This window comes from Lutjanus erythropterus, chromosome 19 (assembly GCF_056507025.1).
Source record: "Lutjanus erythropterus isolate fLutEry1 chromosome 19, fLutEry1.hap2, whole genome shotgun sequence".
Taxonomy (NCBI): Eukaryota; Metazoa; Chordata; class Actinopteri; order Lutjaniformes; family Lutjanidae; genus Lutjanus; species Lutjanus erythropterus.
In genome coordinates, this window is record NC_139335.1 from 13337501 (window position 1) to 13355947 (window position 18447).

General features: G+C 39.2%; 1 protein-coding gene across 1 annotated transcript in view; it reads left to right on the forward strand.

Annotated features, from left to right (window-relative positions):
* The first annotated feature begins 18137 nt into the window (after nt 1–18137).
* The window catches only part of arhgap44a (Rho GTPase activating protein 44a), a 36726-nt gene continuing 36416 nt past the window's right edge, over nt 18138–18447 (forward strand). Inside the window, exon 1 of the mRNA XM_084744536.1 lies at nt 18138–18436. Coding sequence (XP_084600662.1) covers nt 18384–18436 — 53 coding nt within the window. The 5' untranslated portion in view covers nt 18138–18383. The remainder of the gene's footprint in view (nt 18437–18447) is intronic.

Genomic DNA, 18447 nt, shown 5'->3' on the forward strand with positions numbered 1-18447 from the left:
GGAGCCGTGCTGGAGACCATCTTATCTTCTGTTAAAGAACAGCCGTAGCCTGAGCGGATTTCCTCCCTTGATCCTGTAGAAAAGGTCTTAGCCCTCACTGCTGTCCTCCTGGACATGGAAGCAGCCCTGTGGCAGTTTGGGGCGCTCAGCCGGGCTTAGATGTCCCAGTCCTGCCAAGTCTCAAGCAAGCTGAGAAATCCCATAATGCTGTTAGCTCCTCTATCATAGGTGAGTGTGAAACAGTGGCTGAAATGAAGATGCATTTACTTTCATAGTTTGGGAAATGAGCAGTTGGGAAAGAGTCCTGCGTCATGACCCCAACCCTTTTGGGTGTAAAAAATACTCTAATTTGCATGGTGGTCAATACTAATTGTAAAATCATTTCAGGGTTTAGCTATTGTCCAAATCAACTGAGCAATTTCGCTATGTCTTTGTTGATCCATGATTGGCATCATTACATCAAAGAAAATTAAAGAAATAGAGGTTCTTTCGCTTGACTACCTCACTGAATCTTCCAGGAATGTAGTTCAGATATCTGTCACATTTTATATCATTAAGACACTTTATTTTGCCATTTTGGTACTGTTAAACCAAGATCCATTCTAAAGCAGGTGTTTTATGGTAGGGCCTCTATTTTCACAGTAAAAACTTTGGTTCAGTCATCACTGAGACTCTTTTCTGATTCACTTTGATCCGCAGACACTATCGGCAGACATCATTTATTCAGTAACATCATTAACTAACCTGTGATGAAGTGTTTGCCACAGATAGACATATTGACTGGCTGCTTTTACAGCACGTGATTTCATTTAAAGGGAGTGTGGTCGTGGGATGTGACACATGGCTGCTCTCATCCATCCAGAAGTAATATTGTTATTATTTCTAATTTCCAGCAGGGGGCAACTGCACTGGTCTCCTTGGTGAATGTCTTGGGTTTGCTTGATCCACACATCCACCCCACCTCCTCCAAACGTAAACTGCCTTGTCCTTTATAATACGTCATCTCGCTTCAACCGCATATTAAAACATAACGCTAGGGGGCACCTCCAGAACTGACGCTACAGTTTGAAGCATAACAGCACTTTTGGAGTGAAAAAAGAAACGATAAAGCAGGTTAAGCTAGGGTGTGGCTACCTTGTGATTGACAAGTTGCTACTGCAGTATGTTCTCAGATTCTCAGTCATATCCAATCAGAACAGAGGCATAGCAAAAGGTACCCTCCCCAGCTCCACTCCCCTCTCATCCAAATATGTTCACTTCTGATTTCAAAACACCAAGGTGGCGATGGCCATAATACCAAACTTCAGGCTTCAAAAGAGTAGTCCACAAATCAGCGGGTGACATCATAATGGGTTTTAATTTGAACAAACTGCCGGTGAACATCCAGATGTGGCACATCACTTTTAAAGCATTTATCCAGTTGGACAGATGAAAGTGTTTCAAACATATAATTGTATTGGTTTAACAAAATGACCTAATGCTGACATTTGTTTTGTCCTTCTTTTACCCTATAAGGAGGTTTCTTTTGTTGCACTGTATACAGACTGTTCTCCTGGCCTTTTAACTCTTAACAGACAGAACGAGCTCTTGTAAAGAAAAAGCATGCCACATAACCACAACGCCACTGGTTCAACTCCTGCTGGGGAGCTTTGTTGCATGAGATATGGCATTTCCTGTTCACAATTATGGTAAGTGCACTTAAAATCCTTTAAATAATGTGAAAGAACTTGTTGGAACAACTTAATATTTATGAGTAATCAAATTTAAATTATAACCAATTATTGACTAAGTTGTAATCAAAAACACCTTTGATTGTAGAAGAAAAGCTAATTGCCCCAATGTACGTAGTTAGTCCAACTTTATTTCACCTGAAGTTTTCATAATTCAGGATGATTGATGCATTATTTTTGTGTTTTTACAGTGTGCTATTGTACAACTGAGTCCTTACCTCCTGCCTCCTGCATGTCATCCTCTTTCTCTCCTCTCTGCCTTTCCTGTCTCTCTTCAGCTGTCACTATCATAGTAATGAAGCAGAAATGCCACCAGTAAATAAATAAATAAATAAATAAATAAATAAATAGATAGATATAAAAAATAAGACACATTGGGAAAAAAAAGAAAATGCCTCCGAAATATTGCACATTCCTGTAATCATATGATTTTCTGTAAGGCTCTTTTTCACAACATCCACATGGTTCACAAGTTTATTATCGGGGTATGACACAACAGTACCACTTCATTTGCGGGTCTGTTTTAATTTAATTTATCTACTTCCACTTTCAATAAAATAAATTAATTAAAAAAAAAAAAAAACAAGTGGAGGAAACTCCCTGGCGACAAGTCTGTAAAAGTCTTGGAGCATGGAGGTAAGAGTAATTTAATGTCATAGGAAGACATTTCTGTCACTTTTACTTTGAAACATTACCTGAAGTCATCATTTGATCGAGAGTCAACAGTATAATTAAAGATGTCACACTCAGTCAGCTGACTGTTCAATGGGAGAAGATGAAGGTGTCATGTAAGCTGCCAGTTAGGGTCTGACTTCTGCTTCAGGTGTTACCAATGGTTACCATTATCGCTCTGAGCAAAAACGAAAATATGAATTATGTATTAATTTATCCCTTATGTTTACAAGCAAATTAAAAAAAATAATAATTCACACACAGTCAGTGCATCAACCCCTACCACTGCTTTATTATCATATATATATAGATAATAACTTCAAAAGACAACACAGCTTTGCCTTTTGATCATTTCCAAAAACAGACCCCACCAGTCAGAGAACACATGTTCAAAAGGCTGCAGCGAGCTTTCGCTGGCAACGAAGGCAACTAGATACCCTCAAGTGGAAGGCTCGGAGGCTGGGCGTCCCTTCGGGAGTATATCCTGGATGAAAATGTAGCCCATTATTCGAGCTGAGAACAGGTGCTTTCAACAAAGAACCCTGCATCATTACGGCCCTGTGGGAAATGAGGGAAAATATCAAGGTCCAGGAATTTACGATGTGGCCTTTCGAAAGCAGAGCAGATCAGATGCCCAGGTTGTGAGTCAAACTAGAGAAGCCATTTATAGAACAAAGATGGAAAAACAAGGAAACTTCTCTTACATTAAGAAGGAGTGGATGAGTTTTCTTAACCGGCACTCACCAGGTTAATTGGACTCACACATGAAAATTATGAGTGGGTCAAAAAGTTGTTTTTAATCTGTCATGTGAAATGGATTGCATTCATTATTGTAATTATCAATAAACACATAAAACAATGTCCAGTTATTTTATATTTTAAGATCCAATCCAAACTAGAAGGGTGAACTCGGTAGAGAGCAGATGTCTGCCAGGCAAACTAAATATATATATATATATATATATATATTTTTTTTTTTTTTTTTGATGAGTCTCTTTGATAAGTGACTGTATATATGTATATGAATTCTCCTAACTTCTAAATAAAATGAGTTGCTTCTCTGAGGTCACATTAATCTTGACCTTTGAAAACCAGAATATAACTAGTTCATACTTGAAACCATGTGGACATTTCTGCCAAAACTGAAAAAAAATCCTTGAAAAGTTCTTTGAGATATCGCGTGAGCAATAACGGAATGGGCATGAAGTCACAATGACCTTGACCTTTGACCTTTGATGATTAAAATGTAATCATTTTATCCTTGAGTCCAAGTGGACATTTGTGCCAAAACTGAAGAAATTTGTTCTGTGTTTTTGAGATACAGTCTGATTCCTGGTGGTGATAATAATATTATTGAATAAAGTTCACTCTTTTCTCATCACAGCATAAACCAAAGTGAGCTGAAGACACTGAGATGAAGCTCATAAACCCCTATGTATTTCAGGTTTGCGTCTTAATTAGTTGATCTTTTTCTCAGCCGGTGTTTATTGTTCAGAGGAGAGACCGGGCATGTCAACAGTACTCTGAGGTCACAAGAAAGCAGGGCTGCAGCCAAGAAAAACTGCTCTCTGAATCTCCGTCTGGGTGGAGGTCCTCTAAAGACGCGTCACGCTCCACGTTTCCACCACCTCTCCTTCCCGGTGCTTTTGTTTGAACATTCCTGTCGTGCTTCTTTCATTTCACTCATCTGTCCAGATTACAAGCACTTCCAAATCTCACTTCTTCACTCAGACATCTTGAGCAAAGTTAGAAGAACCACGTGCGTCCTCACCTGGACTACCCTACCTTCTCACCACCCATGGTGTTGATCGAGCTCCGCTGTCTAGCTGCGTGCTCACTGTAAAGCCTTCATCGATGGCCTTGGCTTCTGTCAGACCAGAGCGGGAGGGTCCCTTTGATCTGAGATGACAAGGCTGTGTGGTCCCAGCACCCCAGGCCTCCTCCGTCACCACAGGCACAACATGACAAGGTCAGTCAGGGTGGGACAGAGGTAACACACCCATGATTTCAAATCTACCTGTACAACTGGGTTCAAGACCGAGTGGGGGGAACACGGTTAAGCTTAGACACGGACCCTTGAGTGTTTACACTGAAACATGTTTCAAGGTAAAGCTCACGAGGAAATGGGGTAAAGTGGACCATGGATAGAGACAGTAGAGGAAATCTACTTAATGGAAAAACTGACACATCATTTGAGATTCCAAGAAACAGCTGGAAGAAAAAGAGAGAAGTGGACATTATTCAGGATCCAAAACAGTGACAAAGAATATATGATTGATTGACTGTTTTTTTTTTTTTTTTAGATTTTTTGGTAATATTTTGTTTTGGGTTTGTTTGTTTGTTTGTTTGTTTACAAGATCATGTGTCAGTTTTGTATGCTTGTAATTGCTGAAATCCTCAATAAACATTAAAATGAAAAAATGAAGGTACATTCACAAACATTTTATGTATATTTATTCCAATTTTAAACCCACAAAGAAATAAAACCTTTCAAAAGTAAGTATGTAACAGCCTCAGTGTAATTAATATGAAGGAAAATTAGTATGAATAATAAACAATGAACTACTACAATAGATATGAAAACCAGGTACTGCCAAAAGAGTGATCAGGTTAAAATAATTAGTAGTTCTTCTCGATTCATGAATATTTAGAACAAAACACTGTTTTGGAGGGGAAGCTCAAAGTTCTTTATTTCAGAAGTGTAATAAGAAGTGCAGGGGAGCGATTCACCGCCATTTTAGAGCAATCAGCTGCATCTGTGGCTGCAAGCTATTAAACGTGTTGTGGTCTGCCATACTTCTGTTGCCAAAATGCGCGTGCGTCTTGCTCATTGTTTAGAAACTTTAAAAGGGTCTTTAGCATTGTGGACTAGTCAGGTTAGCCAGGTAAGTGTGGTAAGGTCAGTTGCGTGGCGGTGGCTGCTTGGACAAGCCTGCACAGGGGAAGGTCTGGACGAAGGGGGTCAATTACAGTAAGCAAAGGTATAATAAATAGAAACCATTTCTTTCTTTTTATGGCCCCAAATTGTCTGTAGTTTCTGAAGTTAAATATACAAAACAATGCAAATATAAATGTAGCAAAACAGCCAGCAAGTTACTGCAGTATGTAGTTTAATTACAGGTAGTTGACTACTCTCCAGCATAGAGTAAGAAGAGTCATATTAATTTCTGACAAATAAACAAAAAACACTCCAACAGTATGTTTTGGTGTCTTATAAGTCTATGTGAGCTGGGCACGTTTCTGTGCACGACACAATAAACAGCATAACTGACGAAACAAAGCTGTACAAAACTGCATGTAATGGAGTGGATTTGTTTGTAATTCTTTGTGAACAATAAATGATCTTTGGAGCCTCTGTGTTGCAAAACTCAAAAGTTTTAAACTTAGTAAGAATGCAATCACTGCTCTGCCAGGCAAAGCACTTAAATAAATCAGTAAGAGCCCGGACACATGCTGTTTGTCTCTGGACTGCCCTCATTAGCAATGTACTCGGTCATTTTTCAGTCTCCCAGTTGCATTTTCAATCAGTCACACAGTTGTCATATCTGTTGACGCTGCTTTTTGTGGAAAGCTGGCCGAAATGAAGCAAAGCTGGTCTGTGGGCAAATCGTCAACCCCCCGAGGAAGAGACAAGACAAACATGATAAGAGGCTGTTGGTTAAATTACAGACTGCAGGCAGCCCTTAATGGAGTTCAGCTCAGGGTTGAGGGAAGTATAAGGTCAGTCAGTCATCGACGCTCCTACGCTGACATTGACGCTTCCTACATTCCTGAACGCAAATGTCAACAGGAAAAGAGGCCGATTATTACATTAAGTTCAACCATTTGAGCACAAGGCAAACATGCAAACCTTATTGCACTTTATGTCCACACAAAACACACATTTCAATGATAATACACTGATCCCACATTAATAAAGCATAAAGAAGCTGTGTGAAGCCAATGCAAACAGTGTTCTGACGATCATGAACTCTCTGTGCACAGCTGACCACGCTCATTAGCATTGAATAAACACACTGCTTCACTAGAAACCTGTTCAGTCTGTGCATATTTCATGAGAGTCCACTGAAAATTCAACCTCCTCCAGATTTACAGTACATACTACAGCAGTGAGGGTGGGCAAATACCACAGAAACCACACCAACCACCTTCACTGCACTCTCAGAAATAAAGGTGGTAACTAGAACCATAAAGGATTCTATGGGTTGTCCTCAACAGAGAACCTTTTTGTTTACAGATAGGACCTTTTATTAGGTTACACTTGGAACCCTTTTGGGAAGAACCCAACATGAAGGGTTTTATTTGGACCTATCTGTGAAAGTTTTCACCTAGAACATCAAAAGAGAGGTTCTACACAGAACACTTCTATGATGTATTGGTTTCACCCAGAGCCCTCTCTGGGGGGTTCTTTCCAGAACCTTTCCACCTTCTAAAGATGCTTGAAGACAAGAACTCACCAGAGGGTTCAACCAAGAAACTTTTTACAGTGTTTTATCTAGAACCCACCAGAAAGTTCTACCAAGAACCCAGCCACCTCTCAGGGAGATCTACTGAGAACCTATTTATATTTCAAAGGTTTTATCTAGATCACACCCAGGGGGTTCTACTGAAAACTAATTTATATTTCCAGGGTTTTCTCTAAAACCCACTAAGGGGGTTCTATTAAGAACCTTTTTTATACTTTAAGGGTTTTACCAAGAACCTACCTTGTGGGTCCCACCATGACCCGGTTTATATCCCAAGGGTTTTATCTAGAACTGTTTAGAATTCAGTGGTTTTATCTAGAACCCACCCAGAGGGATCTACCAAGGATCTGTTTTTTTATTTCAAGTGTTATATGCAGCATGAACCCAGGGGGTTCTATGTAGAACTCATTTATCATCACCAGGGCAGTTCTACCAAGAACCCATTTATATTTCAAGAGTTTTATCTAGAACCCACCCACCCAGAGGATCAAAGATTCTTCTTGGAATGAAAAGGGTTCTTAATGGAATGCTTAGTCTTACAAAGAACCTTGAAGGACCCTTAGAAGAAGCAAACGGTTCTGGGTAGAACCTCACCCTTCAGGAAGAACCCCCGTGGAGCCCTTATTTCTTAGAGTGTATACATACTTTCCTGAGGTCATGATCAAGATTTTTAGCACTTTTGCCAAATAAACACTACACACGTCTTAACTCGGGGATTCAGAGCCCTCTGAACGTTTGATTTATGGGCCCTTCAGCTTTTAGTTTGGTCTCTAAAGCTTTAGGTTAGAACAAGTGCTGTGGGATCCAGCGCTCTAATTCAGCTTTCAAGAATGCTGTGTGGATACAGCATTTGCGTGCTCCATGTCCATTTTAGTTTTCCCATGGTTTACATGCAATCAGCTGTAATATCCAGCCTGTAAATCTCTCTATCACTGGTGGCTGCCAGCCCAGGGAGGAGCTGGCTTGTCCCTCAGGTTGCTCGCTGCACATCATAAATCCTGGACCATCTGAGCTCAATCTGTCTTTCAGATCCATGAAATGCCAAGGCTACCTCAAGGCCTCAGTTTCCACAAGTGTTGGTCTCATATCAAATGTGCTGTATGTGTGTGGGTGCGTGGGTGTGGAAATGTTCCATCTACACCTGCAACAATGTCGAGATGTGGAGTTAACAGCTAGGCCCTCGCTATTATAAGTGCTATATCACTGGATATCATTAACCTCTAAAAACACTAGTAAGTGTTACAGTGAGGTGCTAATATTAAATCTTCACATTGTGTTTCTTATTGTAGTCTCTAAATTTTCTATCATGCAGTAAGTGTTACCATCGTAAAATAAAAACATCCAGTGGTGGAAAAAGAAGAACTCAGATCTTTAAAGTAGCAAAACAACAGCAGAAATACTGTTTTGCAAGTAAAAGTCCTGCATTTAATTTTACTCAAGTAAAAGTGGAAAAGTATGAGCATTAAAACAGACTTTAGTTCTGCTGATTATTAGTGCTCATTATACAGAATGGAAACAGACAGATCCACACACCGAGAAGCTCCGGTTACAAAGATTTCTTATGCACGTAAGAGACATTTTGAGACATTTGTTTGTTTTTTGATCCAGCACCCATCCAAGTGAATTTTAGGATGTGCGTGTCTGTTTCAACATTAATGCGCTTGACATATTGGAGCTCTTGGTACGCACGTACCTCAATTTTATGCGTATCAGGAATCAATAAAATCATGTCTCTATCTACAATAATAGCCTATATCATAGTTGTATTAAATAAATGTAGTGGGGTAAAAAGTGTAATATTTGCTTTTGTAGAGGTAACAAGTAGCAGAAAATGGAAATACTTAAGGAAAGTGCAAATTCCTCAAAATAGTATTAAAGTCTAGTACTTGAATAAATGTACCGAGTTTTCACTACTACAAGTATCTCACCGGTACAAAGCCACAGAGGTATAATTATTTTTTATTTAGTGTTTATTTTTATATGCTGTATAATCTTTTTAAGTAATTAATATGGTATAGTTAGAAAATTCAGAAAACAAATCAATGCCACTGACTGCAGAATTTATAGCAGTTATATTTGCAATCCCCATCACTGCATAGACCTTTAAAATATGAAAAACTCAACAAGAAAATATTTTTAAAAAACAGCAAAAAAAAAAACAAAAAAAACAATGATCATGAATTTTAATGAGGCACCAGATCAATAATGATTACTCTTTAAAACTATATCAACTTACGTTTTTCAATTTTAAAGAGTGAAAAGTTTTACATATTGATCTTCCAAACAGTTTTTTTTCACAGTCATCCGTTCTCTTGCTCTCATTTAAAGCAAAACCCGCCATGTATTACGTGTGCGTTTTCATGTATGTACACGCTCCGTCTCCGAACACAAACACATTCACAATGCGCTGCAGCTGGAGTTCACCACACCCCTGCAAACAGTTACTGAGTTGGTATTCAAGAAGAGAGTAGCATGCCAGGAACATAGTATTATCATCAGATTTAACGCATCATTGAGTTTGCCACAGGCTAATACCTGTCACTCTGGTGAACTCCTCTCTGTTTATGTGCTAAAAGCTGATAAAAAAAAGGCCCTTTGTGTAATCTAGAGGGTCGCTGAAGATTAAAAGGTCAAGGCCTTTTCTGTATATAGATCTATACTGTATTACACCATGTAAATTATATGTTTATGATGGAATAGCAACTTTTTTCTGTTGCTGTTGGTGTTCCAGGCAGGCACCACCAGGTGTTATGACACACCTCTCTCTCTCACACACGCACTTTTCCCTGAGGCAGTCATTGCTGAAACGAAACTAAAATATTTAAAAGCAGTCCATTGGAGTTCTCCATAGTGAAAACCCATTGATCAAACGGACATCCAGCCGTTCACAGCCGTTTGGCCGACACACCAGGCCAGGGAAGAGTAAATGTTTTCAGAAACAGGCTTCTGTCACTCGCTGGCTGTGATGACAGTCTAAGAATAAATCAGAGGCATGAGGCAGCTATTTACATTACTAGTCAGTAATGTAGATTGTCTTTGTCTTGTTATGTGATGTGTCAGCGAATATCAGTCACTGAACATAAAATTAAATTGGCTATCCCAGTTGTTGTGCTACCTCAATCATCCCGAATGCAAGCCAGCTGGCCGGCAAACTCGTAGTACAGGCTTTATACGACATGAACCCAAACACACACTGCAGCACAAACTCTTCCACACTCTTCTCATCTGTGCTAGTCTTGTAAACATATCATTTATAGCATATCAAAAGTATTATGAAAGAAGGGAAATTGAAATCGACCAAAAACTGTTTTACATGAGACAAAATGCAGCACAGTGAATGTGCAAAAGGAAATTCTTAACCTTTAGATACATGAGTGGGTCAAAATGAGTGGGTTTGTTTTCTTGCAATATGTTTTACTTAAAAACTAACATGTCAACATTTATATGGATTAGTGCAAATTTGTGTTGCCTTGTATAGTATACTAATAAAGTTGATTGAAATTATTATTTTAGGAAGCAAAAAAAAAATGCTGCCAGAGTAACTTTGTTTAGTCCTGTTGAACGTAACCCTTCAGAATTTCCCCTCTTTGTGCAGTTTGTTTGGGTTGGTGTGAATGCTGGACTCAAACTCTGGTACAGACTAAACAACCACATTCGGGTCTGCTTGGAAGGGGTGGTCTCAGACCACTATCAAGTGAACTCTGGGCCAGTTCATTTCTGGTATGAACACCATGCAGTTCAATCACAGGAAGCAGGCCAAATGTTTTCTCCTTTGTTTTGGTGACTGGTGAACTGGCATCACCTTTGTGACACTTTTGCTATCAAAGCATCAGCTGACTGGAGACAAACCTGGACTCACAAGATGTTCAGTGTTTCTCAAACGATCGTGCCCCCCCCTTGAAAGAAACCAAATATTTTATAATTCATCTCATTTATGTCCACTCATTTAATTTCAGCTCTGTGTGAGAATGATTGGGTGTATTTGGGTGTGTGCCACACTAAGGAACACCTTTGAACCACCACTTGGACTTTCATGTTGCAAGTTATGTTAGGTTAACCCCCTTGTTTTCTCACAAAAATGTTTAAAAAATGCAGTTTTGGTAGGATAATATTTAAGTGAAGCTCAAAACTTTCATTTCCTTCGACTCCTGAAGACTTTTTTTCTCTTGTTCAGAACACACCAAGGACACAAAATCTGCTGAATTTGTTTTTGTTGCAAATTGTGTGAGGTTGACCGACACTCAGATAATATGAGACTGGACTGAACTATTAATGCAAAATAGCATTATTTACCACCCACCTTAAAACTGTGGCCTTAATGAATATTTTATCTAACCTATTGTTTTGAAAGTGTATAATTTACTGTGGGTGAAATAAGAAAAACATAATTAAAGTCATTCTATTTTTGTGAAAACCCCATTCTTAATGAGACACTAAAAAGTGCTGGCTGTGGTACTCATGTCTCACCCCTACAACCCCCACACTTTTAAAACCGCTGCTCCACCCTTGATACCAGCTTCTGCTTCTTCCAAAAGGAATAAACATAAAGATGACCTGGCCATAGATGTACATATGTTATAAATCACCACAGTGTTTCAGAGGTTATCTTTAGCTGCATAGGTTATAACAGTGTTCACAGTGAATTCAGCACATGTGATTGCTTATTTTTCCTGTGGTGAAGAGGCGACGTGCTCCTGCCTTCAACCCAAAGCAAGTTTCAAACTTTTAGTGCCCTCAGTTCCCAAACACTTACCGAGTGCTGTTAAAAGAAAAGGTGATGTATCACGGCGGTAAACATGCCCCAGTTCCAACTATTTCAGAAAGTGTTGCAGGCGTCATGTTCAGAATTAGTGTATATTTACAAAAACAAATGATTGCAAATGATTGCATTCTGTTTTACGCAATGTCCCAACTCATTTTGAATTGGAGTTTGTACATTTAAGAAATATATTTTTTTTTGTTTAATAATATAATTACACCCTCATTTTACAGCTATCATTTGTTATCATCCATTCGAGTGTGAATTATGTTTTCACCCTGGAAAACTTAGGTGATGAAAGGTGTGCACTGCAGGGTGACACCTTGAAAGCTGACATGAGAGCACCATCTTCTCAGTTTTTTTCTTTGCACCTTATAAATAGAAGCCATGAGTTATTCTGTGGTGAAGCCACCATCACCTCTCTCTTTTTGTCCAGAGAAAGAAACATTTTCATGTGTTAATTTCATCTCTTGCTTGTTTATTTCTGTTTCTGTTGAGTGTCCAACTTGCTATCAGTGTTTAGCTCTCAGCTCGTGTCTCTTAGCTCCATGCCTGCCCGCCTGCAGACCTGCATTTAGTGTCTGAAAGGTGTTTGTGATAACCATCATTTTCTGTCATTTGATGCATGTTAAAACAGCCCCCGTAGTTTAGACCTGTAATATCTGTCCCCCTCAGATGTCACAGCATTTTCATTAGGCCTGGCGCTGGGCTTGCTGGGGCTTATTATGGCCTTAGATAACCCTTCAAAGACACACCACAAAGTCTGGCCTCAGCACTCAGGCTTACCTGAAAGACAATACCAAAAGGGAGCTTTGTCTCCACACCCAGCCTTCAAGAGACACTTTATCAGCTACAAAGAGAGGCATGCCTCTCTGCCTCTTGCAAAGTTGTTTGTTTCAAATTGGAATATCAGTCATTAATCCCTGATTATATTGGGCATTGAATTAAAGGACATGTGTGCAAGATGTATTAGCAGAATATGTATGTTTTCAGTTCAACAGTTTTAATTGCTTTAGAACAAGCCTTTTATATCAGGAGAGGTTGGCCTTTCGCTTTTTTCCCCCAAGTTTTGAAATCATTGTAAGTTTTCCTACATGTTTGGAAGGGGAAGGTGAGGCAAGCTGTATTCAATTGGTTGCAATCTGCAGCCCACGGGTGTAGCAGAAGTTTCTGGACCCTATATGTGTGCAATCTCTGGGGATCCCCTTCCTCTCTTGTTCCGTGTTCCTCATGCATCTTTTGAAACAAACAAAGACTAAATTTCAAAAATTGTTGGGTTAATTCATTAAAGTAAACTGTAGCCACCAAATAATGACATATTGGGTTCATAGTCCACTGTAAACAATTTTTGAAATACAGATTTTGTTGGATTAGGCTGATGGTAGACTTGCTTTTAACAACATGCTACACTATCTCATGTACCCTGTGTCCATTTGGAGGGATGGTTGCGTCTTTCCTCAGAACGACTAAAAAGCCAGTAAATCCCCAGCGTTAAACATAAAAGATTCAAGTTTATCGAAGGAAAACAGACAATCTCAGTAAAAGATTACAGGTCAGCAAAACTTGATTTGGTTTATTTCAATACAGAAGAGTTTGAGTTAAAACTGAAAAAAAAGAAAAGCCAGTTGCCTTGAAATTTAGCTTTTTTCAAAAACTTTGTGGATTTCTGGCACTGCCTTTAGTCACTGTTAGTTGTGTTGGCACCTTTGTCTTGAAAGAAATTGGCTGTTTTACCTCAGTTTGCTGTCTTTTTTGGCACTATGATTTCGCTTTCCATAGTGCACGGGCATACTAAACTATTTCATGGAGAGAGTCTGCACTATGTACTTTTTAAAATATATATACAAAGTTCAGTCTCTCAACAGATTTATTTTGCCAATTTTAATTTAGTTATCACACTAATTTCTTAGAAATCGTTCCTCCTACAACCTCGCCACTAGATGCCACTAACTTAAATGTGAATTTCCCTGGAATAAAAGGAGAACTGTGAGTTGTAGCCAGAGGCTGTACGACTCACAGTGCTCGCCTGCTGCCTTGCACACACCTTCTTGATGAATATGTCACACTTTTCTTTAATGACAGACCAAAGGCTTGTGGCAGCCCACTCCTCACACCCAGACTGATTGATCTGGGTAATATGATGCTGCACGTCTCAAGATAAAACACAAGCATGATGTACGTGGCGATCCCACCAATCTTACCTTCTTTTGACCTGGCAGCTTTTAACCTGAGCACATAACGTGCCGTTAGGTCCTTCCTAATGCCCTGCCCTTGTTTGTTTTGAGCAAAGCTAACAATTGACGCACCAACATTTTGTTTCCAGCAAGACCTAACCCATCTAATGACTGCATGCAAAGGTCTTGCAAGTGTTGGTGTAATAACATGCCTCAGTGCAGAAACGACGAGGCTTCTGTCTGACCCGGTTAAAGAGCAGTCCAGATATCAGTGGCAGTAATGGGTCATCAGGTGGTGAGGGTACGACCTGAGAGAGGGATTCATTAAGTGAACCGGGAGCCAATTAGTCCCCAGCTGCCTGGTGGAGGAGCATTAGAGTGAGAGGAAGAACACTCAGTCATCCCACTCACCGACAGGAACAGCAGGAGACCAGATGAAAAACTGACCCTGCATAAGTCCCACCCCTTTTTTGCTCTCTGCTCCAACAGTTGAGCGAGTGGAATATTTGTCAACTTTTTGCTTTCCTGTTTCCTGAATTTGTGTGCCAGGTTTGTCTATGTTGAAAAGAAAACCAGTTTTCAAAGACGGTTAAAAGATGTTTTTAGGGGACCTGTAAAAGCTACATACACACAAGTCAGCTAATGTTAGTAAAATGCTAGTTAACTACCCAACTCATGATTTATGTTGATTAGTGATTCCAAAAACGTTGGGACACTGTAAAACATAAGTAAAAACAGAATCCATTGATTTGCAAAGGCAATTCAACCTATATTCAACTTATTAACTATATACTTTTTTGTAAATATTCACTCATTCTGAATTTGACACCTGCATCGTGTCACCTTTTCTTTTTGATGTTTTTATCAAATGTTTTTCTGACATTAGCTAAAATGTAGTATATGTCACTTGAACACGTTCCCCAGCGACATCTTATAACCATCTTCAAAATTTGTTTTTCTTTTCAAAATATACTAACCTAGCATATAAGTACACGTAACAGGAGAGGAGAAAGTTGACCAAGGTTCTGCGGGGTACCAAACTTGCTACTGTTATTGGAGCACAGAGGGAAAAGGGGCGTGAATTAGGACGGGTCAGCTGTTGTTCAAATCTTTTTTTTTTTTTTTCTTGTCATGCCCTCTTGAGTTGAATGCTAAAATCTGGTTTTAAACTTGGGACCTCTGTAATGATATTTGGGGGTTAAAATCTGCCCTTTGTGTTGTTGTTTCTCTACACAAGGGCATACTGGTCATTGTGGAAGGATTACCATCGAGAGGGTTTCTGAAACAGGCCAGCGGATGTGAAGAATCATCCATGCTGATTTAGAAGTGTCCAGAGACACTCCAGAGCTGTAAGTTTTGGGGGTTGGGTTTAGAGTCAAGAAGACCCCTGGAGATGCTTTCAGAAATGGTTCCCTGCTGTAGGGAGGTGGGGCCTGGTGGGTGTCTGGTCTGGGACTGGCCAGTTCGTCTGAGTGGGGACTAATGAAAACAAATGATCTGACGAGGTCAAAAGGTTGAGATCAAGGCTGGAGGATCCTCCGCCCCTCTCAATTTCCAGCTTGGGAGATTAATGAGGGCAGAAAACAGCCATTTCTCTGTATCATTTACTCCCTGAGGCCTCTCAACGCCATGGCAGCAGTGCGCAGCCCACCTGTTGGCCTATTAAGGCCTTATGACACTGAGCCAGAGGGACATGCTGCTCCGTCCTGTTCACAGCACAGACAGGAGCATATTGTACTGTCGTAGCTCGACACAAACATTGCCTCCAACAGCCTCCAAAGCCATGTGTGCGTTGATACTCCTGACATTACAACACAAGATAGATAAATAAATATATGTAAACACAAGAAGAGAAAAATATATATTAATAGAACAATAAATGAGAATTTATTACAGTCACATTATTGCTATATTATTTTTTCAATGTGATGTTCAGTATTACTTTTCATTATCAGGGGCAATATTACTTTATATTTCTTTTCACCATCACTGCCTACAGTACTTTCAATGTCATTGCAAATATTACATTTCTATTTTTAGTTTATTTTAGCCTACTTTTTAACCTAACTTATGTAACTTCTATTGTTATCTTATCTTATCAGTAGAATATCCACATAAAACAAATACTATAATTCACTGCTGATACACTGAAATTGAAATATTTTATACTGTATAAAAATTACAATGAAGTAATTGTAATTGTTGCCATGTACAGGTACACAGTAGATCACCTCACCTTTGCTTCCAAATAAATAATCAGATTGGATATTAAATGTGTGACTTTTTGCTCAGTGATGATTGTCTTGAAACTTTCACTTCCTGACATGTGGTCACAGTTTGCTTTTCCATGTGACTAATACATATGTTTCATTTTTTTCACAGTTGTTGAGATGAACTGAACAGATAACAAACACCAAGACAAACACAGTCACAGCATTTTATGCGGCATGTCATTTCTGTTTCAACATATTACACGGTAACATACAGCAGTTCAGTCATGATGCTGCAGCTGGTGCTTCACACTTTACTACTGGAGGGGTTGTTAAAACAAGACTGCCCCCTTTTGGACAGTTAATCTAAAAGCAGCACACAGTTCAATAATATATCACAACCATGTCAAAACTTCACCTGTGGCTGCTTGCAAAGTTATTATATTTAAAACTAAAGTAAAAACCAAAACTAGATGTGGAAAAACATTTTAGTGGAGAAAATAAATAGAAAAAGAAAGAAAGAAAAAATAGGGATCCACATTGAGCGACACTGCTTGGACCCCTAAATATATGAAAAATAATGAAAAACACAAAACCTTTGGCATCAGTCTTAACCCTGGCTAACACCCAACAAATTCATAACATTAGACAAAGGACCACGTCACAGTGGTGGAAGTAAATTTGCTTTAGTGCATGTCCTTAATGTATTTACATTACTACTATACTCTTGTAACTCAACATAGTTTAGGAAAAATTTGAAAAATATTGCACTATTTACTCCACCACACTACATTTGTTTAATGGCAGTGGTCACTAGTTACTCTTTATATTAAAGGGACATATATTTGAAAAATTCAACCCCGGTATATCTCAAATGATCCAATACTTCATTAAAAAAACAAACAAACAAACAAACAAACAAAAAAAAAAAAACAATAACAAAACACAAAGTTTGGAGAAAAGTCCAAACAATGAAAAGACATTTGTGTATCACTTTACTTGACTCCTCCCATTTCAGTACTCCTCAGATTTATCCGGTGATCCTTTTACCCCCTCATCTGGGAATAAACTGACTAATTAGGGGAGGCCATCGGGGCACAAGGCACTTTGTTTGTCTGCGCTGTAAGAAACATATTACACTAAATTTGAAAGTTTAGTTACTGTTTAGAGAGTTGCCAAGTCCTCTGTGAAAATAGACTTTTGCTTTGAATGCAGACAAATCATGAAAGTAACATTATCAGATACTGCAGTAGTAGTGTGGTTACTCTAAGTTGTGCTTTTATTTGAGATATAGTAGGTTAATATGAAACTTTATCAAGTGTACAAATAGTTTTTTCACATATATGTTTCTTATATCAAAAGATGACTGTATTTTGAGGAGGCTGGGAGTTACGACGGAAAAAGTAAATATGTTACACTTGACCCCAGTCTCCCCTTAGAAGTTGAAACTAGCTGCATGTTACACCAGAAACATGTTGCTTATACGATGTTTAATGACTCTCTACCTTTTAGCTGCAATGGCACATAATAGACACTGGATGGAGATGTCAGCCAGGCTGACTCCAAGCAATGAAGTGAACGCTGTTCTTTGTGTGGGCTGCAGGGTCATTGTTGTCCCAGAGTTTCAGGGAGGCGTAACGTGACGTAAAAAAAAGTCTCTCTATGAAAATAACATTAATTGTTTTATTTCCCTTTTGATGACCACAGAAAACATATGTACATATTTCTTCACGTGCAATGACAGTGCAATCCTCTAGATTCACGTACTTTCTTTGAGTCACCGTCATAGTGTAAGCTCTCTATTGTAGTTCTGGTGTTGATTCTTTTATTCTTGTGTGTATTGGAGCTGTTATCTATCTATCTATCTATCTATCTATCTATCTATCTATCTATCTATCTATCTGTCTGTCTGTCTGTCTGTCTTATAGTTAATTCCATTGTTCCAATCAACTAAACTTACTAAACTTGATTAAAACACATCTAAGCACGTGTCAGAATAAATTACTATTTATTTGATCACGCCTCACATCCCTCTGGGAGCGGGCAGCGTTGATTTACTACATTTCCCACACTGCATTGCTGCGCAGCCGCTGCTTGTCGCTGCTGTCGCTCTCTGCCTGCCTGTGGGTGCCCACGGTGAATTGGTCCAGCATCCCTGCGCAGGCAGTGGGGCAAATGTAGACGCGAAAATACGGTTTGAAAAGATGTAATCGTGGGATAAGTGTTCGGCGTCGGCGGCTTTGCGATGAGGGAGGAAGGAAAATATGGCAGATTGGATTTTGTGTTGCGCCTGTGTGGAGCACGGACCGTTATATTGAGAGAAATAATGCGGAATATTTCCCCCTGTAGGTGTTAACGCAGAAAATACAAAGATGAAGAAGCAATTCAATCGGATGCGACAGCTCGCCAACCAAACGGTGGGAAGGTAAGCAAACC